Raw genomic sequence first — 26,503 nt, 5'->3', positions numbered from 1 at the left:
CCTAAGCCCCAAGGGCAGTACTTACAGGGCACCTAGGGAAGATAACCCTAGGCGCATGCAGCCCGAGCACCGTGGAATAATACTCCTGGCCCACACACCACCGGAAGGGACAGCTCACACCACCAGGAACAGAACTGCAACTGCAAACAGGAGCCAGAGGCACGACCGCACCAGATCCCATCAGCCTGAGAACTGATGGTTGGGTCGCCGACGGTGGGGTCTGGGACTCCCCCCTTCCCCCTCCCGGGGAGTGGGGGGGGGTTGCGCAGACGGCGGCGCGGCGACATGATGACGTCATGAGGGCTAATTTTCGTTTGGGAAGTTCTGTCCACCTGTTCGGTCTTCGGTCACAATAGTTTACCAGAATAGGGGTTTGTTTTGGGGCGCCTACCTTTCTGGGTGCCTGTCCTGGTCGATGGCAGACATAGAATGCTCCCAATCATAAGGGGGGTCTCTATAGGCCATTGCACCTCGTGCCTCTCTAGGGGGGGCCAGGTTCTGGCTCGTGGTCCCCGGTAGGCAAGAACTCCACGCATTGACTAATGCCAGAAAGTTATACATATCCATTCAGCCTGGATAGCTCCGGGAACCCGACGGGGCTCCCCCCAGAAATATGCTATAGAGAGTTCAAATGTGTAAGGTGGAAGAGAAGGCCAAACCAGTGAGGTATGTCACTTGTCCGAAGCTTCTGATAAAGGCGGAGCCACGTAAAACCACCTGGGGCCCAGACACCGTGAAAGCAGCGCCTGACAACAAGGCTGAGCCGGCCACCAAGGAAGAAGCACACTCCTCCTTTAAGACTTCAGACGTGCCAGAACCTAGAACAACAGCTGGACTGGGGAAAAAGAGGTAAAGGGGTCAAACCCACTTCAACCAGTCCTGCTGAAAAGTGTCAACTGCAAGGCCTCGCAGTCAGAGAACAGCGCCACAAAGAGGCAGACACCGAGACCAAGCCGAGAAGAAGAGGTTCACATCCGGGTGCCTGTCCATCTGGCAAAGCCAAAGAAAGGAATCTTCATCAACGGTTCACTCTGGAAAGGAAAATGAAACAAGACAGACCGTCATCCAGGACACTGGACACTCCCTGAATGTGAACAGCGCAAAGCCAAACCCCAAGATTTCAGCAGAAGAGACCAGTTCCAATGAAGAACGGACTGAAGAGACCTCCCCCTATCCCAGTTGAGACAATGAACCACAGGGGAACAGTTTGAATGGAGTCAGATCATTGAGCCCTGAGGAATCTGAACCTACTGCAGCACTGGTCACTGCCGCAAAATTCCCCAATGTACCCAACAAAGGAACGGCTGCCAACAATCTAGGCCAGACTGATGAGCACTGGTCACAAAGTCCCAGCCTACTGCCGAGGCATCCGTGATAACATCGGGCGAGGGAGGAGGAAGGTGCCATGCCACCGAACCACAAAAAACCCTTAGAGGAAGCCGGTGACATACCAACTGGCAAAAGGACACAAGGGGCTGAACCCAGCAATTGCGAGAGTAGCAAAAGAGGCTGCTCGAAAGATACCAGAACAGCCTCTGGAGCCAAACCCTGCCCAACGGGTAAACCATAAGGGCAAAATTTAGACTCCCGCACAGCTGCTTGAGCAACTGCTGAGTCACCCAGGTCCCTTTCAGCAGCAGCTGACAGCAAGGCTGCAGCTGGAGCAAGGCCACAGTTTAAAGGAAAAGCGATGCCATCTGAGAATCTCAAACTAGGCCCATCCTGGGACTTCCTCTAGCTCACCAGGAATCTAAATTAGTGAGCAGAGAAAGAACCAGATACCTGGCTAGCAGACGAGCAGACTGGCTGGGAGCCCACACCAACCAGTCGTTGAGGTAGGCCAAGACCCTAAAACCAAGCACATGAAGACAGGCTACCATGACTCGTGTCCGATGCGTAAAAATGCAAGTTGTCAGATTTGGCCCAAACGAAAGAGCTTAAAAGTAGTATGCCTGTTGCCCCATAATGAAACCTAACCAATCCATGAACCCTAGATGAACAGGGACATGCCAATTAGTGTCCTTGAGGTCCAGGGAAAGCATCCAAACACCCAGCTTGAGAATGCGCCGGACCTGGGACAATACAATCAATCGAAAGAAGGGGTGCAAGGAATCAACCAGATCAAATGAGACTAGTCCAGAATGGCCCGAAGATCCGCACAGTCCCGTTTCACCGACTGTGCATCTTGTAGGTATACACCAACTTGTAGGTATCACCGACCCAACAAGCAGCCTCGAGACACGGGTGATGAACAACCCTCAAATTCGCACAGGGCAAGAGCAGGCTTGGAAAAGGTATCCATTGTATAATCGAGCCTGCGGGGGTTCTCCAGGGCCTGTAGGGTGAATGAACCTTACAGGAAGCCCAGGCATTGGGGGCCACCTATGCTGGTAAACCCTGTTGGTCCAGGCAACCAGACCACAAGAAACCACTGGAAAGCCCAGAGGGTAGCAAGGAAGTTCCACTGAACACACCCTAGCACACTTAAGGAAAAATGCAGAACTCCCCCAGCAGAAGCAACAAAGTGCCGGCAAACAAGGAGTGAAGCATAAAACCTCCCTTGACCCAACAGCAACAAATAAGTAGCCTGGGAGAAATGTAGGCATGCCATCACTAGCTGAAGAGCTGGCAGTGCCCGTAATGCCAGTGCCAGCAAAAGACACCCCCCTAACCAAGGGCAAATTGGAAAGCCCAAGACCCCTGGCCTACCCTAAGGGCAAGGACCACCACAAGTGAGGAAGCCCCCTGATGGACGTGTTTTCCCGAATGCCCCAAGGAAGAAAACCGACTGCGCAAGGGAAGTACTTACAGAGCACATACAGAAATTAACCCAGAGCTGATGCAGCTCCAGTACACTAAACTCAAGGCCAAGCACAAACATCAATCAAGAATTAAAGCTCGCTCCTCCCCCAAGTGAGGGAAAGGGGAGGTGGAGGTAACGAGTAGGGGTGGGGGGCTGGTTTGACGAAGTTTTGGTTATCTGTTTTCTTTAGGCGAGTATTTTTACATTGTGGTTTTGTGTCTTGTATTAAACCATTCAGTGGTTTGTTTTGAGATCCCTACCTATCTGGATGCCTTTCCCGGTTGATGGCAGAAATGTTAAATTTTAAATATAAAGTATTTATGTACCATTGCTCCCTGCCCCTCTGTGAGAGGGTGGGGGGGGGCAGGTAGGCAACAAGAACTCTGCAACTGATGGCCAAGTAATATGGCACTTAATCAGTAAGCTAGCTTCAGGAAGCCAACTGGGCTCCCCCCCCCCCCAGAAAGAGTGGATTACCAGCCAGCAAGGAAGAAGTGGGGACTTGATACTGCATCCAGGTAGTGACAGAAGAACTGAATTATAAAGAGCAGAATCTAGTTTAGATAAAAAGAAGTTTAGACAACTGGTAAGTCCTGTCTAGTGCGACATGGCAACTGACAAGATTGTGAAACTGTTAAGGAGTGAATGACAGGGCCTTCAACTGGCATGATGAAGCAAACCCCAAGGTATAGCACGAAAGCATTATGCTGCAACTGAGAATGTGAATACGGCAAATTCTTCACACTGGGTACCAGTGCATCCTACACAATCACTGCCTCAAAATTCCCCCCCCCCCCCCCCCCCCTCCCCACAGCACCCACTCAAAAAAGAAGGGGCCATTCATGGAAACATTCCCAAATCACTTCCCAACCTAGATCTGGGGTAAAAATCAGAAAAACTCTTAGAATACGTGATACTGCCTTTCAGGTCCATCTGCAAAAATCAGTCCCTCTAGAGCCAGGAAGGCCTCAATCCTAGTCCATTTTGGAGTTGCAAAAATCGGATGAGGAACCAGGTGAACAACCAAGAGCAAAGCATAAACTGCCCCTTTATGAGCAACAGGAAGAAACAAAGTACAGTACCAAGAACAAAAGCATTAATTTCCTTAATAAAAAAAAAAGGCAGCAGAAAAAAGCCAACATTGACAAATGTAAGCATCTAAATTTAAATGCACAAGCACATAATAAAGGCACCACACTATAAGAAGTGTTACGAGTAGAACGCTCAGACAGGATCGTCGTTCCATTCTACACCGGTCAAACACACGAGGGTGAAGGACCCTGCACCTATGGAGGATGCGAAGCATAAATCTTAAGACATTTCTATAGAATACAAAATGGGTCACATTTTAAATTGAAAAAATTCAACTAAATACCAATTGCTGAATATTTCTATTTACTAATATGACTGAATTATAACCAACTAAAGGAAAAACTCTTTAATAATACCTGTATATCGATTTTGCATATAATGAAATGAAATTAAATGTTAATGCTGAAATTAAATGCTACTTACAGTAGCTTCATACTTTATGGCAACAGCATAAAGCATTGCAGCATTCTCAGTTGTAATGCCATGACGAATTATACGCTCACAATGGTGTTTTAAAGCTTCTTCGCAATATGCATTTGCCAACTCGAGCAATCCTGGAAAAGAAAACAGTTTTTGAGTGTAGTGACATTGAAATGTTTTCCTCAAGCTTTGGTTTACTCCTCCTATTGAACAATGTATAATTATAGACTTGTTACGATTACAAGTAGGCATAGAGTATAATGAAATGTCTCTTTCAGGGTGGCATCAGTAACTCCTGAGCTTACACACACTTGCATATATTGAACCAACTGAACATGCCAGGACACCTGCAACCATCTTGACCCACTGATTGTCACACCTTGGTAGGCCTTCCTTGTCCCCTCTATAAAGTAACACATGGTAATCAAAGATCAACCCAGTGATAAATAGGAGTCACAAAACACTTAACCTTTGGAGAAATGTTTAGCAATTAATGTACTTGACTATTAAAACAATATTCTAAGCTAAAAAACACAAACCATCTCCCAGTCTACTGCCTGGTGGCAGTAGACTGAAAGAAGGAACTGGGCACGGACGGAGAGCTACCAAGTTGCTGCCAGAAAGAAGCTTGTCATTATACTCAATGCTCTATTTCTGGACTGCACTGGAAACTCATTGTGACGAGTTTCCCCAAGCTTCGTCGCCATAATGCCTCAAGACGTTATCCAGCATTTTCTGGAGGTAGCCCCCTGGTGGCTCCTTGAAGCAATGTTGCTAAGATTGCTCTATGCAACTGCGTCACTTCAGACACTGTTTGACCTGCCAGGGACCAGAAACCTGGTGCACCTCTCAGAAGTGCAGAGCAAGTGACAATTCGCTACTATACCGGGAAAGCATCCAGAAAGTCAGAAAGCTCTACAGTCAACTGGAGGGTTAACAAAGACCAAGGCTTCAAAACCAGCAAACAATTCAAACAACACAAGAGAAACATTCAAAATCATTATGAAGCCAATAGTATAGAATGACAGAACCAGGCAGCCCAGTTTCCACATACAGACATCTTTTCTCTCGGTTCTTTTGCTGATGCCCTACAGGGCGCTACTGTTCCGGGTCATTCAAACTTGTCAAGCCCCGCTGCTTCAAGCTAAGTGCTAGCTATCCATGGGCTTGCTCCAGTGGAATCCATTTGCTTTGTACATATTCTATATTGCAGTTTTTGCTTCAAGTATGTGTGTTTTCTAACTGGCTTATTGCATGGGCTTGACTTTGTTGTGCTACAGGTGTGTGTGCCCTGGGTCCCTTCCCAGGGTGCCCACTAGCATTGCCCCTGCACTGGTATCTTCTCTGGTGTGTTTGGGAGTTTGCCTCTAAGCAGCCAGGCCACTGGGGTGAAGAGCCTTCATTAGGGCTATTCACAAGTCTTTGATTCCTCTGCTTGGGCCCTTGGCAAGGGGGCATTCAGTTGGTTATGTTTGGATGGGCTAAGGTTCGTGTGTTTGTTTAAACGACATGGTACTGCCAGTTGTAGCCAAGCTATTGTGGCCGCATTTGGTGGCTCGCTCTGGCGAGTGGCTTCAGTGCCTGGGTGCTCTAGTTGGCTGGCTACATTCAGGCCCTGGTAATACCCTTGATGGTCTTCGGAGTGGCTGTTTCGGCCTGTCGAGCTTGCACTCACCATGCGTGAGTTTGAAGGGTGTTCATTGTCTTTGGCACCAGATGATGGTTATTCTCTCTGCCTCTTCCATACTGACTGTTGGGTTGGTGGTACCTACAACCCAAGAGTCCTGCAAGGTTTATTTCTTCTGGGTCTCAGCCTTGTCTGATTCAGCTTCCAATGCAGAAGCTTTTCAGGCAGCTGCTACTTTCAAAGCTAAGTTTGCTAGAGTTAGGCATTCACAGCATAGTGATCAGTTGGATGCTCGAAAGTTGGATCCTGGGAGAAGCCAACGTTGTCTGCATTCACCTCTCCCTTTCCCTGTGGGTTTGGTTCACCCTGTTTCTGGTCTTCACCCCCTTCACCCTCTCCCCCCCCCCCTTGGTTATAACTCCAAAATGTCTGAGGGTTCAGAGGTCAGGGCTGGATTTGGTTCTGCTTGTACCATGGCCTTTTTCAGGGGTAGCAGCATCGACAGCTCAGGCAATTGAAACTTCTAGTCTTGCTGGGGTTTCAGGGCAATCATCTTCACAACTGACCCACCCTTGGTCCAAGCCTTCTCATTTGGTGAACACATTTCTGTCCCAGGTGTTAAATGAGGAATATGCCCTACCCAAGAGCCTTCATGACAGGCTTCTTGAGCTGAAGGGAAGCTCAAGTTGTGTCCAAGGGTTGCTACCCAACCCTTTTTGGACCTTGGTTCCCTCTCCATAGAGTCTTTTGCTTCAAGGGGTTAAATTTTCATAGTCTCCTTTGTATGAATACGATCATTTGGCTGCTTTTCCATGGGTTCGTTTATGGGTCCCATTCAGTGCCTCAGAATCTTTGTATTTTCAGAGGTTTCCACCTTCAAGCATTTCCTCTTTGGTGGCTTGCACAGATTTCTTTCAGTATCTACTGTGGAATTCGGACCGCTTTTCATTGATAGATACTCTTGGAAGTACAGGCTCGTCTTGGTTTATTGGCAGTAACATGAAGGTTTCGAATTCATCCTGGCTGGCTGGCATCCCCCTCTTTTTCTTGGAGGCTTGCTAAGGGTTCTGTCAGACCCGTACGCTTTATTGGAGGGAGGTGTGTTTCATTTTTTAGGTGGTCTTGGGTTCTGCTCAAGGGGACTGCCTGTTGCTCTGGCACTCCCCAGGGATGTGGGTAAGTGGCAGCTGCATGTGTAACTGCTTGAGCTGTCTGGGGTTCTTACTGTGAATGATTACAAGGAATGTTTGCACTTAGCAGTGGTCTTGTAGGTTTGTGTCCTCATGGAGGGGCTTTCTGTGCAGCTCCATAAGGATGTGACCACTAAGCTGCCCAGGGCCAGTGGTTGGGCCTACTCCTCTGGCGCAGCATATGGTGCACAAGTTTGTGGCTATGTAGCATGCCCTAAGGAGGATTCAACTTCCTCTGGACTCTTGTGCTCCAGTTTCACTACAACTGCTCTGCAGTGTTTCAGGAATTCCTGAAACCAGCAACTTCACGAACAAGAGGATACAGATTCGAGTTAAGGAAACAAAGGTGTCAAAATTTTTTTAGAAAGTTTTCTTTTGCAAACAGAGTGGTAGATGGTTGGAACAAGAAAGTGAGGTGGTGGTGGAGGCCAAAACTGTCAATAGTTTCAAAGCATTGTATGACAGAGTACTAGGAAGACGGGACACCACGAGCATAGCTCTCATCCTGTAACTACACTTAAGTAATTACACATAGGTAATTAGTGGCGCACTGCCCAAGCTTCAGTCCTTCACCCTGTGAAGCTGGAAACTGAGTAGTTCAGCTTCTATTTTCTTGGGATTTCATTCTCTACACATTTCATGTGCAGAGTGTGTGCAATGTTCTCACAGCTGAATATACAATGTTCTTACAGATATGCAAGATGTTCAGTCGCCCCAAAGTGGAGCTGGCACCTTATCTCCTATGTGGCTCCATTCCCCAATCATGATGCTCTCAGAGTGGATGCCTTTTGAATGGACTAGTTGAAGTGGAGGTGCATTTACCTTTTTCCCCCCCGAGTTCAGTTGTTGCTCTGGGTTTTGTCCATTCTAGTCACATTCAGGGAAGGTGATCTTTCTGGGTCCTTTGAGGCCAGCCCAGCCTTGGTTTCCGGCACTTCTAACCTGGTGTCTGAACTTGGGCCTTTTTCTGGGGCTCTGCCTCTTTCAGCAGATTGACTCAATGATGCTGGTTAAACTTCCTCTGCTCCATGCATCTGATTTTTTTTTTTTTTTTGGGGGGGGGGGGGGTGTACTCACCTAGTTGTGTTTGCGGGGGTTGAGCTTTGCTCTTTCGGCCTGCCTCTCAACTGTCAATCAACTGTTACTATTTTTTTTCCCCACACCACACACACCCACACCCCAGGAAGCAGCCCGTGACAGCTGACTATCTCCCAGGTACCTATTACCTGCTAGGTAACAGGGGCATTCAGGGTGAAAAAAAACTTTGCCCATTTGTTTCTGCCGGGTGCGGGAATCGAACCCGCGCCACAGAATTACGAGTCCTGTGCGCTATCCACCAGGCTACCAGGCACTCCAAGGTGCGTGCGTGCGTGTTTGTGTGTGTTGCCATTTGGATGGTGAGCAGATGGCTGGTTTGTTGGTGTTTGTTACGGCCAGCTTGGGCCAGTAACCGGGTTCTTTCTGTTAACGTGTCTTATAACCTCTTCTTGATCCTTGGGGGGGGGGGTCTCAAATAATCATGTACAGTGGTAGCTAACACCCTGGCAGAAGTTTCTAGCAACACACTAGTAGCACTTCTCAACAGACGCACTACTGTCGTTTTGTAACTCTTTTTGACCAATTTCCGGGTATGTCGGTCCATACAACACTACATAAATCCAGCAGCTAACACACTGCTACTATCGACGGCAGCCACTTCGTCCTCTCACAGGACCAAGTCAAGAGTTCTGGACTGGCCAAAAGTGAACTGCTCTCCTCAGCGCAATCGCCTCCTTACGTCACCTCTGTGAACATAAAACGTCATTAGCTAGACAGACCGTATACTGGGTGACCTTAGGATAACACCCTTCCACCGAGAAATTGAAATTTGAATCGTTTTCACAACCTAGATGGCATTGCTATCGTTACGCCACCCACCAGAGGTCATCATCATTGACCTCGCCTTCTAATTGAGGTATGAAACAGGAGCTTTTCACCGACGCCACACCACCGCCAACAGATGGCGTTGTCCGCATCTCACCTAATACCTGGGAGTTGGAGTGCAGGTTCTTAGATGGCACTGAAATCGCCACTCCACACTCCAGCAACGGTGTTGATACCGTAACAGTGTTCCTGTGTCTTTCCTCATGGTGGCAGTATGAGATTACCTAGTGCTTGTTTTGCCACTATCTCTATTTTCATTGTCTTTTGTCAGTTTCGGTCAAGCTGTCCAGTCCTTTTTGTCTCTGGTGTTTCTAAATTGGCATCTTGTGCCTGATACTGTTGCCCCTTATCACTAGCCATTGGCAGAGCCGCTGTTGGCCGTGTTCAGCACTGACTCTTGCTCGGCGCCATTCCACAAGTTGTCATGCTCAAATCTGTCATGCTGTTCTGGTGAAACCAGAACTGCCTCTGGAGCCAAATCCTGTCCAGAGTCTAAACTAGTACAGGAAAGTTGAGGTTCTTACACAACTGCTCAAGCAACCCCTAAGTCACTCGGCCCCGACTCAACACCAACAGATGGTGGCACTGCAACTGGGTCAAGGCCACCTGAGACAGAGAAAGTGTCAATGACTGAGAGTCCCAAACAGAGCAGCAGTCAAGTCAGAACCTGGGGCAGAACCAACTGGGACATCCACTAGCTCACCAGGAACCTAAACCTGGGACAGAATCACATCCCTGGCTAGCAGATACGCAGACTGGCTAGAAGCCCACATCAGCCAGTTGTCGAGGTAGGCCAAAAACCAAGGAAATGAAGATGGGCCACTACAACCCAAGCTTGAATGGGAGGACTTGAAAGAGTTCGAATGGGAGGACCTGAAAGCAGTAAGCTTACTGCCCCATGACAAAGTCTAACCAATCCCTGAACCCAGTATGTATAAGAATGTGGCAATACATGTCCCGGAAGTCCAGGGAGATTGTTCAAGCATCCACCTCAAGCATGAGACTGTAACGGTTCTATTGTTACATAAAGTATGGTGACAAATAAACACAGACACTAAGATACTATATATATATTTGGTCGAATATACAGAAGTACACCGGTGATACTTTGGTGTGAGTTGAGCGCACTGAGCGTCGGTACAGTATCTCGCAAGTGTCTGCTCTAGACCACACTTGAAAGTAGACTAGCCAATGTTCGCTACACCGCTGCTTATATGCTCGGGCAACACCTCACCGTGTTGCCCAGGCAACGCCTCACCTCATTCATCTCCAAAGGTTGACAGGAATATTAACAATGCATTTGGAGCGAGTATATTATTGGGATAATCTACTCGCTACAAGACGAACCTAGGACAATGTGGTCATTTGAAAGTAGGGGCAAGGAATGAACTGGTTCAACCTGGAAGGATCGAGGATGAAATAAAGATCTGGCAAATCTTGTTTTGGGACCAAAAATAGGCAAAAAACCAGCGTTGAATGTAATGAAACGCCATTTTCTGGGTGAGCCCCGGAGGCTCCCTGGAGCTTATCGGGCTAATGTATGTTATATTAGACCAGGACATTAGCTAAGGAGTTCAGACCTACCAGGGACCAGCACCAGAACCTGGCCCCTTCAGAGAGGTTTCAGGGAGCAATGGCCCTGGAAAACCCTTTTGTGGTTGGGGTCTTCCTTATCTGCCATTGACCGGGGTTAGGCACCCAGAAAGGTAGGCATAACAAAACAAACCCCACATGGTAAAAAAAAACAAAAAAACTAAACAGAGAGGTAGAAACTCCCTACAATCACAAGGAAACAAGCAAACATCACACTTTACTGCCGCGCCGATCGTCCGCGCAGCCCTCCCCGCCCCAAGAGGGGGAGGGGGGAGCCCCAGACCTACCGCGCCGGCTGCCAAGCTTCAGTTCGGAAGCTAAGCTTCAACCAACGCGAAAAAACCGCCAACCGGTGGGAGGGAGGGTTGCCAGGGAGCCTTCGGGGCTCACCCAGAAAATGGCGTTTCATTACATTCAACGCTGGTTTTCTGTGGGGAGCCCCTACAGCTCCCTATAGCTTCATACCCAAAGAGAAGGAAAAGAAAGGGCTAACCCGGGAGGCGGCCGCCACAAACTCTGCAACGCAAAGCCGAGACAACAGGTCGCAACCTGCGACCCAAGGCAACAAGAACGCACAGGAGCAGACGCACAAAGAATGGGCGGCCAAGAACCTGTGTGACTTTCAAATCCCTGCGCGTGAAATGAGCCTTAGACGTCCCAACACAGCAGCAAAAGCTGCAAACGTCTGAACAGCACGGGCGCAAAGACAGACCGCAGGCTGGAAGAACGAAAAATCTGCGGACGACCTGGGAGACCCGAGCCCTGAAAACAGGGAACGAGGGGAACCGGATCAACCACAGTGCCTCCCCAGACACGGTATGCCGGCAACTGCAAAAACACAGCTGGACAACACAGGACGCACCCCCCGGCCAAACCAATCAAGCATCAATACCCCAAGAACCCCACCGGAAAGCAGCCGACTCTACCGTCGCCAGGACGGAGAAAGGCTGCACACGTACAAATCTACCACCAGTACCAAAGAGCAGAAACCTGAACCGAAGGGGCTACCACAAACTGAGGAGAAGATAAGAAGGCACCCTGATGAAGGACCAGGATGGCTCAGGTGACACATGAGCAGGCCGGAGGCGAAACAAAACACGAGAAAGCGTACAAAACGTCAAACTGCCGCCAAGACAAAGCTCGCAGGTGGGACACCGTCAACAAAGCCACCAGAACACCATAGCGATGGTGAAACCCGCGTCAAAATACCAGACGCAAAGAGCTGAGGAGAAGGCCGAACCAGTCACGTACAGGACCAATTCGACCTGATGAAAGAGGCGGAGTCGCGGGAAAACGCCCCAGGTTCGGACACCTATCAAGCAGCGTCTGAAAATAAAGCTGGGCCGGCCACCAAGGAACCATAAGGACTGCTCTCATGGGAGTGGGCTGCAACCGAGCCAGAACCCCAAGCAACAGCTGGACCGGGAGAAGAGGAACAGGTACCCCCACCTCGACCAGTCCTGCCAAAAAGCATCCACCGTGAATGCCTCGCAGGTGGGAAAAGGCGCCACATAAAATGGGCGACGCCTAGACCACGCTGACTCGAAGACGTCCATGGCCAGGAGTCCATACGTCCGACAGAGCCAACAAAATGAGTCGGCGACGACTGGCCAATCCGCGAAGAAAGAAATGAACTGAGACAGCTGTCCGCCAGGACGCAGGACACCCCAGACATGAACCTCACGGTTAGCCAAATCCCTGTGGTTCTGGCAAGAACTGCCAGAGACAGTCCAAACAGAGCTGAATGGCAGAGCACCGAGTGACCCAAACCCTCCGAAGCGCAAACCAGACAGCCACGAACTCCCGAACCGTGCTGTGAGCCCGACGGACGGACAGACTTCACCAACCTCGGCCGACCTGGTGAACACTGGTCACAAAGCCCCAGCCGAGAGATGACCCGTTCGTGAAAACATCGAGCGAAGGCTCGGGGAGGTGCCAAGGCATGGAACCCCGAAAACCCCAAAGAGGAAGCTGGTGACGCAGCACCAACACAAGATCCCCGGAGGAACGAACCCAACAAATGCAAGAGGCGGAAGGGGAGTCTCCGAAGGAACCAAACAGACGCCGAAGCCAAACCCGACTCCGCGGGCAGACCAGCACGCCGAAGTTTAGACTCCCGCACAACCGCTCAAGCAACCGCTGAGCAACCCGGGACCCTCTCATGTACAGCCGAAGGCGGGACCACAGCCGCAGTAACACTTCTGGAGGGAAAGACAATGAGTGGCCCAATAGCTCTAAACAAGGCCCAGGTCCGAACCCGGGACGGAAACAGACGGAAAAGCCTCCAGATCACCAGGAAACCAAACCCGGCGATCTGGAAGGAACCATACCCCTGGCGAGCAGACAAGCGGACTGACTGGGAGCCCACACCAGCCAGTCATCGAGGTAGGCCAGACACCGAATCTCAGATGCAGACAGGGTACTAAGATGCAGTAAAGATGCAAAAATTATACCAAGTGCCCATTGCCAAATAGGGAAGGCAAGAAAAACAGCAAACCTGAAGCCCCACCACCAACTGTCAGTCCCAGAAAACTGGAGAGGAACATGCCAAGAAGTGACCTGGAGGACCAGGACCACCATCCAGGCACCTGGCCCCAACAGAAGCCGGACAGGAGACAACAGTCCTCCGAGGAGGGCATAGGAGCCAGGGCGCAGACTGAAGAAGTTCAGAAAAACTGCAGATGGGAAAAGCTCATGACTGCAAAGAGCAGACGGGAACCCCAGAAGGATGGGGCGGAACGACCACGTCCAACGCACCCACTAAGATGACATGACGAAGCGCAGGGGAAAAATCCCACCCCACCAGTGCTGAACCCCCCCAAAGGGGGAGAAGCCGTCGACCGACGCCACCAGAGGCCAGAAGACAACCCAAAGCACCCACCAACAGCGGGACCATGCGAGAGGCAACAGAGCAAGCTGCTCCCCCAGCGCCCCGGCAACAGAGAAGGGAACAGAACCCCTTCCGAAAGAAAAAGTACACACACATATACACACACAAGATATGTGACACACGTGCGTATACACATGTGCACACACACACAGTGGACACATGTACATGCATACACACATAAGTCAGGAGGAGAGACTACGAGAATTAAACCTCACTTCGCTGGAAGACAGAAGAGTGAGGGGGGACCTGATCACCGCATTCAAGATTCCCAAGGGAATCGGCAGGGTTGATAAAGACAGGCTATGTAACACAAGGGGCACGCGCACTAGGAGACACAGGTGGAAACTGAGTGCCCAAAAGAGCCACAGAGATATCAAAAAAAACTTTTTTAGAATCAGAGTGGTTGACAAATGGAATGCACTAGGAAGTAATGTGGTGGAGGCTGACACCATACACAGTTTCAAGTGTAAACAGAACAGAGCCCAATAGGCTCAGGAACCTGTACACCTGTTGACGGTTGAGAGGCGGGACCAAAGAGCCAGAGCTCAACCCCCGCAAGCACAACTAGGCGAGTACATACATTGTAAAAGAAAAATATACAAGTCGCCGACTAGTGGGCAGAGAGCACCACGCCGGCCAGGCAAAGAAGGCAGAAGGCACAAAACTGCATCAACAGGCCCACCTCGACAGCAAAACTTCAAAGTCCCAGCACGACCACAACATGTGCCAAGACCCAAAAAGATCAGTCTGCAAGCCAGGAAGACCCCGGAACCCCAGAAGGCAGAACCGGGTCACACGATGAAACAAAGTCCCCTGAACCCACAAAAGGGGGCCCAAGAGGAAAAAACCTCAGGAACGAAACCAAAGAACCCAAAGGAACCCAGAATCGAACCAGGGGGAGCCCAAACCACCACATTTTGCCGGCAGAGAACACCACAGAAAGGCAAAGCACAGCACCCTGACAGCACCCCCTGGGAAAACGGTCATAACAGACCGAAAACCGAGGGACGAGGTGTGGGAGCAAGCATACCAGCCAGGGACACTGAGCCCAAACCCAAAGGCCCAGACCCAAAACAAGACAAAAATGGAAAACCCGGTATAAAATCAACACCCAAACGTTCCCCAAGGAACAGGCAACGGGCAGAAAACACCAGAAAAGCAAAGAAACGACAACAGGAGAATAAAAACCCCTGAAAAAAGTTGAAAACTCATCCGAGACGCTCGCTCGCACACCCAGTCGCATGTAAACAAACCGCAATGCCGCCCTGGTGGCCACGCCGGGAAACCGGCAGACGAAAATGGCCGCCAGCAGGGGCTGTGACTGACGCTAAATATACAAAAACACGCCAGCAAAAGGGGGAAGCAAGCAGACTGGATGGGCGAAAAACGCCGCCCAACAGCAGAAAACCCAGGCAGGGGTAAACCGCCCCAGAACTGCTAGCAGGCATCCCCCACAGCCCCGGGTACCAGCAACAGAGGCCCCGGGGCAGAGCCGTCCTCTAAGCCCTCCGCCCTTAAAGAAAAGCAAGAGTCCATGGGAAAGGCAGGAAGAAAGGGCCGCTGGTAAGACCCAGAAGCCTTGGCAGGAGGAACAGGCTCGAAAACCTCCGTCCCCCAACCCGAATGGGGCAGCCCCCGAAAACCGCCCGAGTCTCTGCCCCAACTAAACCCCACCCCGACCCCGAAATCCACAGACAGACTGGAGCTGGGAACAGGGAGGGAAAGGGGCGAACAGCACCGAACCAAACGGGGCGGCCTCGGGGCATCCGAGTGGGAAACCAACCTAGCATGTTGCAGCAACCTAACCTAGCTTCCAACACGGATGCTGCCTGTACTCTGAACAGTAATAACATCAGGAGAGTACTGGAGAACAAGCAGAGAATCTCTCGCTAGACTCCGGGTCAAGGTGTCAGTGACCCAACAGGCAGCATGACGGAGGTAAAAATGGCGATTGTCACCTGGAGACAGGGGCACAGCAACCAACAATCCCATACAAGACGGGTTGGAACCTGGAAGACACATTCAATGGTCCCCCCGAGCCCAGACAGGGGTTTCCAGGGCCCGTAGGGGTAACAACTACGGGAAGCCTGGGCAAGGTGTTGCTAACCGGTTAAGAAACCCAAACATAACAAGAGGGTAGAGGATAGCACTGAAAACCCCTGCGACGTGTACAATCACGGGGGCCTAGCAGAGGGCCGCCAAACACTACTAGTGGAACTATAGCCACACTAGGCAGACCCCCACCAGGCATGAAAATAAAAACAAAAGAAACACCCCGCAAAAGTACACTGTCTCCAGAGGCAACAGGAACCAGTCGCCGCTTAGATGGCAGGCTGTGCAACACCTTGATGCCCTAACCAGCACAATACCAATCCCTACCCAGGGCCAAACAAGGGCCCCAAGCCCCAGCTGGCCCCAAGGGCGAGGCAAATGCCGAGCAGCAAGAACCTCTATGGGAATGGTTCCCAAACCCCCCAGGGAAGATAACCCTGTTACGCAAGGGCAGTACTCACAGGGCGCTTAGGGAAGTCAGCCACTAAGCGCATGCAGCCCCGGCACTGATGAGGTACTCCTGGCCACCGCACAAAACACACGGCAGTGAACGCCACACAAGGCAAACTCCGCCTAGGAAACTGAGGCCAGAGAAGCGTCTATCCCGGTTGACATTAGTGAACGAACTGAAGCTTGGCAGCCGGCGCAGTAGGTCCGGGGCTTCCCCCTCCCCCTCTCGGGGCGGGGAGGGCTGCACGGACGATCGGTGCGGCAGTAAAGTGTGATGTTTGCTTGTTTCCTTGTGATTGTAGGGAGTTTCTACCTCTCTGTTCGGTTTTTGGTTTAGTTTTTTTGTTTTTTTTACCATGTGGGGTTTGTTTTGTTATGCCTACCTTTCTGGGTGCCTAACCCCGGTCGATGGCAGATAAGGAAAACCCCAACCACAAAGGGGTTTTCCAGGGCCATTGCTCCCTGAAACCTCTCTGAAGGGGCCAGGTTCTGGCGCTGGTCCCTGGTAGGTCTGAACTCCTTAGCTAATGTCCCGGTCTAATAACTCACACATTAGCCCGATAAGCTCCAGGGAGCTGTAGGGGCTCCCCACAGAAAAACAGTGTTGAATGAAATGAAATGCCATTTTCTGGGTGAGCCCAGGAGGCTCCCTGGAGCTATCAGGCTAATGTGTGTTATATTAGTCTGCAGCATCAGTTAATTGGAGTTCAGCCAACCAGGGACCACAAGCCAGAACCTGGCCCCCTCAGAGAGGTAAAGGTGGCAATGGCCTGTGGAAACCCATGTATTTGGGAGCATTCCATACCTGCCATCGACTGGGGATGGCACCCAAAAAGGTAGGCATAACCAAACAGAACGCACAAGGTAAGAAAATTGCAACCGAAGACCAAACAGAGGCAGATCTTTCCCCTCTTAAAGAAAACAATCAAACACTTGACTCTGCTGCCGTGCCGCTTGTCTACGCAACTGTCCCCCTTCATAGGAGAGGGAAGGTGGAGCCCCGGACCCCCTGTGCCGGCTACCCTGCAACTCCAGTTCGGAGGCTGAGCATCATAATCCACGCGAAAAACCCTCCAGGGACTTCAAGTCAAGTCCTTGGAGGGAGGGAGGGTGCCAGGGAGCCATCGGGGCTCACCCAGAAAATGGCGTTTCATTACATTCAACGCTGGATGAGGGGGAACCCCTTTGGCTTCTTGGAGCTACCTAACCAAAGATAAAGGAAAGAGGGACTTACCCAGGAGGTAGCCGCAACTTGCTCCTCAACTTCAAGTCGAGACAACTGGCTGCAACCTGCGACCCAAAGTCACACATGAACGATTAGGACCAGGAACGTTTACGAGATAACGAGCGGCCAGGACCTGTTTCGACCTTCAAAATCCCCGCACCCAAATGTCAGCCCAGGACATATTGCTTAAGACGCCAGTCAAAGCAGCAAACTTATGAATGTTGTGGGCATGAGGGTAGACTGCAGGCTAGCTAGACTTAACGACCCTGCAGACAACCTGGGATACCCGAGATCTGGAACAGGGAACGAGGGGAAACTGGATCAACCCAAAGCGCTTTCCTGGCCATAGAAGCTGAGGTGCACAAGTAACGGCGGACACAACCCATGATACACCACTGGCCTGACCAACGAAGCATCAATGACCCAATGACTCCTCCAGAAAGTGGCTATCTTGTTCTTCAGCAGAAAAGGAGAAGGCTGCAGCCGAACAAATCGACTACCAAGATCGAAAGACCAAAAACCCCTGCGCCTGAGGAGAGCATGAAGCTCGCCCACCAGACCCCTAGAGGCCAATACCAACAGAAAGAGAGCCTTGGAAAAACAATCTTGAACCGAAGGCCCCACCAGGAAGAAGTGAGATAGAAGAACACACTGTCCAAGTGCCAGGATGGCTCAGGCAGTGCATGACCAGGCCGGAGGTGAAACAAGGCACAAGAAAGTTTACGAAACGTGGCTGAAGTGATATCCACCCTGAAAGCAAGCAGAAGCGGCTCCGCCAGTACTGCATGATACGAGGCGACAGTATTTGGCTTTAAATGATGGTCCTGAAAAAGCCAAGAAAGAAAGAAAGGCCAAGACAACCCAATCAGAAACAGAAGACAACCTATGTAGAGAGAAAATGGCAGAAAGACACCAGGAAACTTCATACTATCGCTGAGACGAAGCTCACAGGTGGGACACTATTAACAAAGCCACCTGATCACCATACAAATGGCGATAGGCCTGCATCAAGAAGACCAGACGCGAACAGCAGAAGAGAAGACTTAACCAACTAGGTAACTGACCAGACCGATCTGCTGAAAGAGGTGGAGCTGCAGAAAACATCGTGGGTTCGGACACCGAGCAAGCAGCGGCTGAAAGTAAGACTGGGCCGGCCACCAAGGGGCCAACAAGATGACTCTCCCCTGGTAAGTCTCCAAACAAGCCAGGATCTGAAGCAACAGCTGGACCGAAAGGAAGAGGTACAGGTAACCCCACCTCGACCAGTCCTGCCGAAAGGCGTCCACCGCGACGGCTTCACAGTCAGGAAAGGGCGCCACATATATCGAGACACACCGAGACCACGCCGACATGAATAGGTCCACCTCTGGGTGTCTGTACGTCCAGCAGAACCAACCAAAAGAGTCTGTGTCAACCTTCCATTCTGTGGACAGGGGAATGAATCAAGACAGGCCGTCCACCAGGACATTGGACACTTCCCCGGATATGAACTGCACGGAGAGCCAAACCCCGAGAATCCAGCAGACGAGCCACTCGAAGAGACCAGCCCCAAAGAGCCAAGGACCGAAGAGAACCCGCACGGTTCAGACAAAGAACCACCAGAGAACAGACCGAATGGCGCCAGATCGCTGAACTTCAAGTGACCCAACCAAGGACCCCACCACCCCTGGCTGGCCTGATGAACACTGGTCACAAAGCCCCAGCTAAGAGATGAGGCATCTGTGAACATATCGAGCGTGGGCTCAGGTAGGCGCCAAGGCATGGAACCCCGAAAAACTAGAAGAGGAAGCCAGTGATGCAGCAACCAATGCAAGGGGCCCCCCCTGGAGGCGGAACCCAGCAATTGGGAGAGAGGTGGAAGAGAAGACCCTATAGGAACCATAACAGACGCCGAAGCCAGACCCGACCCAGCAGGTTGGGTTTCGTCCGGTCAATGTTGCAGCCGCAGCAACGACTCCCGAGGGAGAGACACGGAAAAGATCTGAGAGTCCTACACGAGACCCAGCCAGGTCTGAACCTGGGACTGAACCAGATGGTACTTCCTCCAGTTCACCAGGAACCCGAACCTGGCAAGCTGGGAAAGACCACACCATTGGCGAGCAGACAAGCTGACTGGCTGAGAGTCCACATTAACCAGTCGTCGAGGTAGGCCAGAACCCAAACCTCCAGCAGGTGCAGATGGGTCACCACGCCCTGGGTAAGATGTATTAATACGTAAGGTGCTATATTCAAGCTAAAGGGAAGGTAATGAAAGTGGTAAGCCTGAGGCACATCATGAAACATAACCAGTCCCTGAACCCTGGATGAATAGGAATGTGCCAATGCATGTTCCTGAGGTCCAGTGACACCATCCAGGCACCCGGCTCCAAAAGAAGCCGGACCTGAGATAGAATGGTCATCAGAAAGGAGGGGCAAGGAATCCAGGGGTTCTGACGGGCAAGTCCAGAATGAACCACAGATCCACACAGTCCCGTTTTGGCACTGGAAACAGGTGGGAAACCCACCTGAGGGATGGGGTCGTTTCGACCACACCCAAGCACACTCACTCTGAGATGACTCAACGGAACGCAAGGGAAGAAGCCTGCCCCACGAGTCCCGAACTCTCCGAAGGAAGAGGAGCCACCAAAAGCCACCACAGGCTGGTGGATACGACCCAAAATGCCCACAAATCGTGGGACCAAGTGTGAACAAACAGCACGTCTCCCCGCCATCGCCCCATCAACAAAGGCAAACTGCAAAAGGGCCGACGCCCTTTATGAGAAGCCAGCCGATGAACAGAGCAATCACCATGCCAATCAGATGACGCCAGCTCCGAAGCCAACGTGGGTGCCTGACAGCTCCGAAAGGCGCCTGACAGCTGAGTGGACAACGCCTTGGATTTGTTGTCCTGAGGTTCCGGGTTCGATCCCCGATGTAGGCGGAGACAAGTGGGCAAAATGTTTCTTTCACCCTGATGCCAGTTACCTAGCAGTAAATAGGTACCTGGGAGTTACAACAGCTGCTACGAGCTGGTTCCTGGGGATGTGTAACAAAAAGGAGGTCTGGTTGAGGACCAGGCCGCAGGGGCGCTAAGCCAAAAATCATCTCAAAATAACGTCGGGTCAGAAGTTGGTATCACTGGCCCACCACGACCAGAGGAACCCCAAGCCCTGACATGACCACGACCCATCCGAGAAGCGCAAGAATGGCCACCAACAAGTCAACAAGAACCAACAAATCCCACATAGGACAACAACTAGACAACCTGTATAGAAACTGCGTGACCACAGTCTCTGCAATCAGCAACAAAGACAAAAATGGAGAAAAAACCAGCGTTGAATGTAATGACATGCCATTTTCTGTGAGAGTCCCAGAGGCTTCCCAGAGCTATCCAAGCTGAATGAATATGTATAACTTTCTGGCATCAGTCAATATGCATGGAGTTCTTACCTACTTGGGACCTCGAACCAGAACCTGGCCCCCTCAAGAGAGGCACGAGGAGCAATGTACACGGAATTAATGAGGATGCAGTGTTAAAATGGTTTTTCTGAAACCAATCCAGGCCTAATCAAATGAATCCCAGACCTAACAATTTACATATGCACTACCTTAGGCCAGGGTAGGTATGGGAGCCAGTCGGCCGAGCGGACAGCACACTGGATTTGTGATCCTGTGGTCCCGGGTTCGATCCCGGGTGCCGGCGAGAAACAATGGGCAGAGTTTCTTTCACCCTATGCCCCTGTTACCTAGCAGTAAAATAGGTACCTGGGTGTTAGTCAGCTGTCACGGGCTGCTTCCTGGGGGTGGAGGCCTGGTCGAGGACCGGGCCGCGGGGACACTAAAGCCCGGAAATCATCTCAAGATAACCTCAAGAAGGGTATGGTACATTAGACCTAGGCATATTAGGATATTGCTGTCTTATTTATAGTGTGTTTTGTTCTTGGAGTAAATTTCAGTCATAAAAAATATGGACTTATTTACATGCAACAGTCACTAAATTTGCTATCACTTTGGAAGACGAGTTAGTTTATGGGAAAACAAAATAGTTAATACAGTATTAACTTTCTAATGTAAGAAATTCTGTACTGTATATTCAACTCACCTATAGCGTCTTCTGGAGAAACAATAACAGTATCAGTGTATATGTATTGCAGAAATGCCCGAAACACAACATATGAGTAATCCTTTACTTCAACCTCTCTGTGAACAAAAGAAATTCATATAGCTGTTATACAATAAATTTACTAGATATCAACATAGTTAAAGAGGAACATTTCAATGCTTTTCATATTCTTATATATTGCAGAAGTATCAATAAAACAAAAAATTATGTAAACAAAAAAACCAGCATTGAATGTAATGAAACGCCATTTTCTGGGAGAGACCCGGAGGCTCCCCAGAGCTGTCCCAGGCTGATATACTAATGTCAGACTTTGGCATCAGTCATGTGTATGGAGTTCTTAGGCCTACCGGGACCACGGCCAGAACCGGGCCCCCTCAGAGAGGCAAGGGAAGCAATGGCCTATAAAAACTCCTGTGTGGTTGGAAGCATTCTGTCTGCCATCGTCCGTGTCAAGCATCCAGAAAGGTAAGCGTCCCAAAACAAACCCATTCTGGTTAAAATTGCTACCAAAGGCTGAACCAGTGGATAGAACTCCCCAACAGAAAACAAGCAAACTAGTATGACGTCACACGTCACCGTGCCGCTGTCTGCGCAGCTCCCCCCTCCCCGGGAAGGGGAAGGGGGAGCCACAGACCTCTCACGCTGGCTATCCACCCATCAGTTCTGAGGCTGGATGTCAAAACACGCGAAAAACCGCCGACCGGAGGGAGGGAGGGTTGCCGGGGAGCCTCCGGGTCACACCCAGAAAATGGTGTTTCATTACATTCAACATTTGCTGGTTTTCTGGGGGGAGCCCCGTCGGCTCCCAGGAGCTAACTACCCACAGAGGAAGGTATAAGGGACGGATCCGAGAGGCGGTCACCACGCACACCTCAACGCAAAGCGAGACGACTAGCTGCAACCGCCAACCCAAAGCGACACAGGCCCGAGGCAGCCCAGAAATGTCCACGAGACAACAAACAACCAGAAGGGAAATGAAGCAACCTAAAGCGTGTCCCCAGACACAGAAACCGAGGTGCGCTAAGATGGAGAAGGGCTGCAATCGGACAAAACATGACGCACCCCCGGCCCGACCAACCAAACATAAAAAAATGCAAGGGCCCCTCCCGAAAGCCACAGCCACCTCCCTCACAAAACACAAACCCCTTGGGCCAGAGAAGAGCATGAAGCTCCCCGACCGGACACCCACAAGCCAAAACCAAAAGGAATAAGCCTGCAGAAACAATCCAGAACGAAGGGGCCACAACAAACCGAGGAGAAGAAAAAGAGCACTCTGTCCAATGACCAGGATGGCTCAGGGGGAGCATGAGCAGGGCGGAGATGAACCAACGCACTAGACAGCTTGCGGAACGGCGCAGAAGTAACATCAAGACTGAACGCAAGTGGAAGCGGCTCCGCCAGCGCCACACGAAATGAGGCGATAGCATGCGGCAAAATGACGGTCCCGAACCTCCGTAAGAGGAGGACAAGACCACACCAACAAAACACAGCTATCTAAGAAGGGACAGAAAGAGAAAGGAAGGACCGCCAAAATAACCCACACTGCCGCCAAGAAGAAGCACACAAGTGGGACACCATCAAAAAAGCCACCTGACTGTAACACTGTAAAAGTGTTTGGTTTAGGTTATTTAAAATATATATAGTACATGAGTCACAGACAGGGATTTGGAAAGGCGCCAGGTTGTCAGCCTGAGATCTCACACCTCAAAGCGTTAATGACCCCAAGTGACCTGAGATCAGATCATGCGAATTTCACCTTACTTCTACTAATCTTATAATTGGAGCCTGGTAGCCTTCAAACTTGCCGACGTTTAAGGAGTGGCTTGGTAGAGTGCTGGAGGCTATCTACTTGTGGGCGGAGTTAGCTACTAGGTTCCCCAATAAATACTCGGAGAACTATCGATTCGAGAGCATTAAGGGAAGAACAGCAGACGAGCCAGAAGAGCAGAGAAGACGTCCCTAGCAGGGAGGCTGTCGGCCGGCCGGGCGAGACAGTCTCTGTCAAGCTACAGACCCCCCCCCCTCTATCCAGCTATAGGTAGAGACACTTGGTGAGTTGAGCAATAAGGTGACTTGGTCGTGTTTTACAAGTGTTGTGTGATGATCAGGGGCAGTCAGTTGTAGTGTTCTCAGATTCTTGGAGGATGACTCACTTTGAATATTAATCTTTAACCTTTTAATTGGATTGCTTAAGTTATGATACTTGGTATGTGAAATATAATTGAATTTATTATTTAAATGGCCTTTAACTGTGTCCCCTATGTTTAGAGTTGATACATGATAACAACATCTTTTGAGAATATTGTGATACAGACAAGTTCCATTCCTTGTCTTTTATGTAATGGTCTAGAATGGATGGTGGCAGCATTTCGTCTTCTACTAGCTACTCTTCTACTTCTACTATCTACTCTTCTACTTCTACCTATCTATTCCTCTCCCTCCACCCCTCTCTAAACTCTCACTTTCAACTAATGACCCTCCTCGCTCCTCCCACCTCTCTCCTCTCTCACCCCAAACCCTCACTAATTACTTCACTATTCATTCCTTTCCTTTCGTTTTCTCTTATACGTTTGTGGCAATGATTCTGTATTCTAGAGTTCTCTCTAGAGTTTCGGGTAGCTGATCCAGTTACGGCGCCTTGTGGTCTTAGCATCTAGGTAGTCGAATACCTAGGTTACAAGGTGTTGAAGAAGAGAGGCTGCCTTAGGAACTCTGGGAGTGCTCTAGAATAGTTAGCTAACTGAGGACGGGATAACGGACTAGAGAGAGCTGTTTCCCCCGGCCTCGTTAGTTAACTGGGGGGTGGAATAATGCACAAGATAGAGTTATTTCCCCCCCCCCCCCCCCCCCCCGTTACATGACCACCAACAGAAGGCGGGAGTCCAGACAGAGCTGAACCAGCCCTGTCAGGGACCTAACGAGCCGCATAAGAGGCAGAACCATGGGAAGATCTCGGGTGCGACCACCGAACAGGCAGTCAGAAATTCGAACCGGCAAGGGAGGAGATGGAACCTCTGCCATACAGAAAAAACAACAACGAAAGGCACGCCAACAATACACAGTCGTTGGTCAGGCCCCAACACAAGACCAAACCGAAAAAAGACGCAAGGGGCGCCACGAGACCAGCACCTCAACCGAGGGGCATGAGCGAAGAGGAGACAACAGGAAGGAAACCGCACGACAGCGGGACACAGAAGAATCAGAGGGGATAATAACACCCCAAGCAAGACCCACAGGGAAATGAGAGGGTAGACAAAGACAGACCAAGAAACACAAGGGGCACACATACCAGGGGACACAGGCGGAACGGATGCCCAAGGAGCAAAGGAAATGACAGAAGGATTCCAGCATCAGAGTAGGAGACAATTGGAATGCAAAAGGAAGGGATGTGGCGGAGGCAGACCCCACACAGAGTCAAGCGTAGATACAACAGAGCCCAGTAGGCTCAGGAAGCTGGACCCAAACTGAATGACAGAAGATACCAAAAATCCACAGCGCAACCCTCGCAAACACAATGAGGGAAGCACAACAACCACAGAGGCCCCGTAAATGGCAGGGCAGTGATAGGGGCAGGACTAAAGAGCCAAAACCCAACCCCAGCAAGCACAACTAGGTGAAGACAACTAGGGGAGTAGAGAGAACCCAACGTACCTGGAAGGGCTAAGCTTGGTACTGCAAGGCAGGCAAGGCATGAGTGACCCAGAGAAGATCATGGTAACAAAGATAACCGAGGGAAGATTCCAAAGGTTGATGGACATTAATCTCCCTGTGTGAGGAGCTGGTCACTGGAGACAGCGAAGCAAGACCCAGCTGCATCTGGGTACAAGTGACCGGATTAACAACCCAGCGAGTTTCCCTCCCAATGGGGAGTGTTGAACATGCCACCATGGCGGTATGCCCACAGACAGGATTAGTGGACACTCCACCACAGCAGCACGTAAGAAAATACAACATTGTTGCCCAAGAAACTTGCCCCACAGGGCAAAAGTGAAAAACAAAAAAGAACTTTATGAAGGCCCCCCAGGAGGAAAACACGCAAGGCCCAAACAAAACGCCACAACCCACCCCAACACGCATCCTCAGCAACAAACTGCACCAAAATGTCATCTCATAACATCCCGACACGGGAACACGTACCCCATAACAGTCACCACCACCATTGTACTATGTAACCTGGTGGAGGTGGAGCCTCGGGACTGACTCAAGCATGGGTTGGACATGCATACGAGTGGGACTGGAAGGGTACAATGAAGAGCTGCCCCACAAGGGCCAAGAGGCTCCCCTCCAGGCACTAGTGTTCTGCCATTCTCACATTCGCTCCCCCAAAGACCAAGAACCCATGCTGGCCGAAAAGACGCCAGACAGCATAAACTCACCTGCAGAACGTAGGCACGAACGTGTCACGACACAACGTAGCCAAGAAGATTCCGGGAGCACCGCCAGAGGAGGAATGCCAGAATCTCACATACAGAAGAGAGGGAAGAGGTGAAGGTGGTGCTCCACACCCATAACACGGGGAAAACCCCAGCACCCTCCCCATAGCTGCAAGCCAGAACACCCTAGTAGCCACAGGGCACGGACTGGAAAATGGAGAAAAGCTAGAGGCGAAGCACCCGAGAGAAAAGGACGGACAACACCAGCACTTGTGCACACCACCCAGACGAAAAATTCCCACGACGCACGTGCACAACCCGCCCGGGAGGAAGGCGCCAACTAGGACTACATTACAAAAAAAGTAGCCCAAACAGTTCGTGACCCCGAGGGATTCGCGCAGGAGCACAAACAGCCCAGCGAACAGGAACAGGAGCCAAAAACAAAAAGCAGCGACATACAAAGCCGGTGTACGTAACGAAGACAAGGAACCTAATCGGCAACACAATTGGGCTACCAAACCGGCATCCCGGACAAGGAGTATGGAAAGAAAATGAACAGGGCAGAGACCGAGCATAGAGAAAATATACAAAAATAAAAGACCGAGACTGGGCCGAAAACCAAGAAGACGCCCCAAAAAGGACCAACAAGCCCTAGAAAGGAGTGGAGGGAAACCCCATCGAAAGACGACAGATGTTCCAATAATACGTGAAGTAGCGAAAAACCTTCCCGAACCTATGAGAACCACAGAATCAAGCGCAAATC

General features: G+C 50.6%; 1 protein-coding gene across 2 annotated transcripts in view; it reads right to left on the bottom strand.

The window, feature by feature from the left end:
• The window catches only part of LOC123757454 (RCC1 and BTB domain-containing protein 1), a 152,498-nt gene that overhangs the window by 21,721 nt on the left and 104,274 nt on the right, over positions 1-26,503 (bottom strand). For both annotated transcript variants that reach the window (XR_006772748.2, XM_045741086.2), the window contains exons 9-10: positions 21,347-21,444; positions 4,319-4,449 (exon numbers count right to left, since the gene is read on the bottom strand). Coding sequence is in view for 1 of the 2 variants with exons in the window: in XM_045741086.2 (XP_045597042.1) it covers positions 4,319-4,449; positions 21,347-21,444 (229 nt within the window). In the remaining variant the exon portion in view is untranslated. The remainder of the gene's footprint in view (positions 1-4,318; positions 4,450-21,346; positions 21,445-26,503) is intronic.

Source organism: Procambarus clarkii, chromosome 22 (assembly GCF_040958095.1).
Source record: "Procambarus clarkii isolate CNS0578487 chromosome 22, FALCON_Pclarkii_2.0, whole genome shotgun sequence".
NCBI classification, from domain to species: Eukaryota; Metazoa; Arthropoda; class Malacostraca; order Decapoda; family Cambaridae; genus Procambarus; species Procambarus clarkii.
This window is presented reverse-complemented; position numbering and strand designations above follow the sequence as displayed.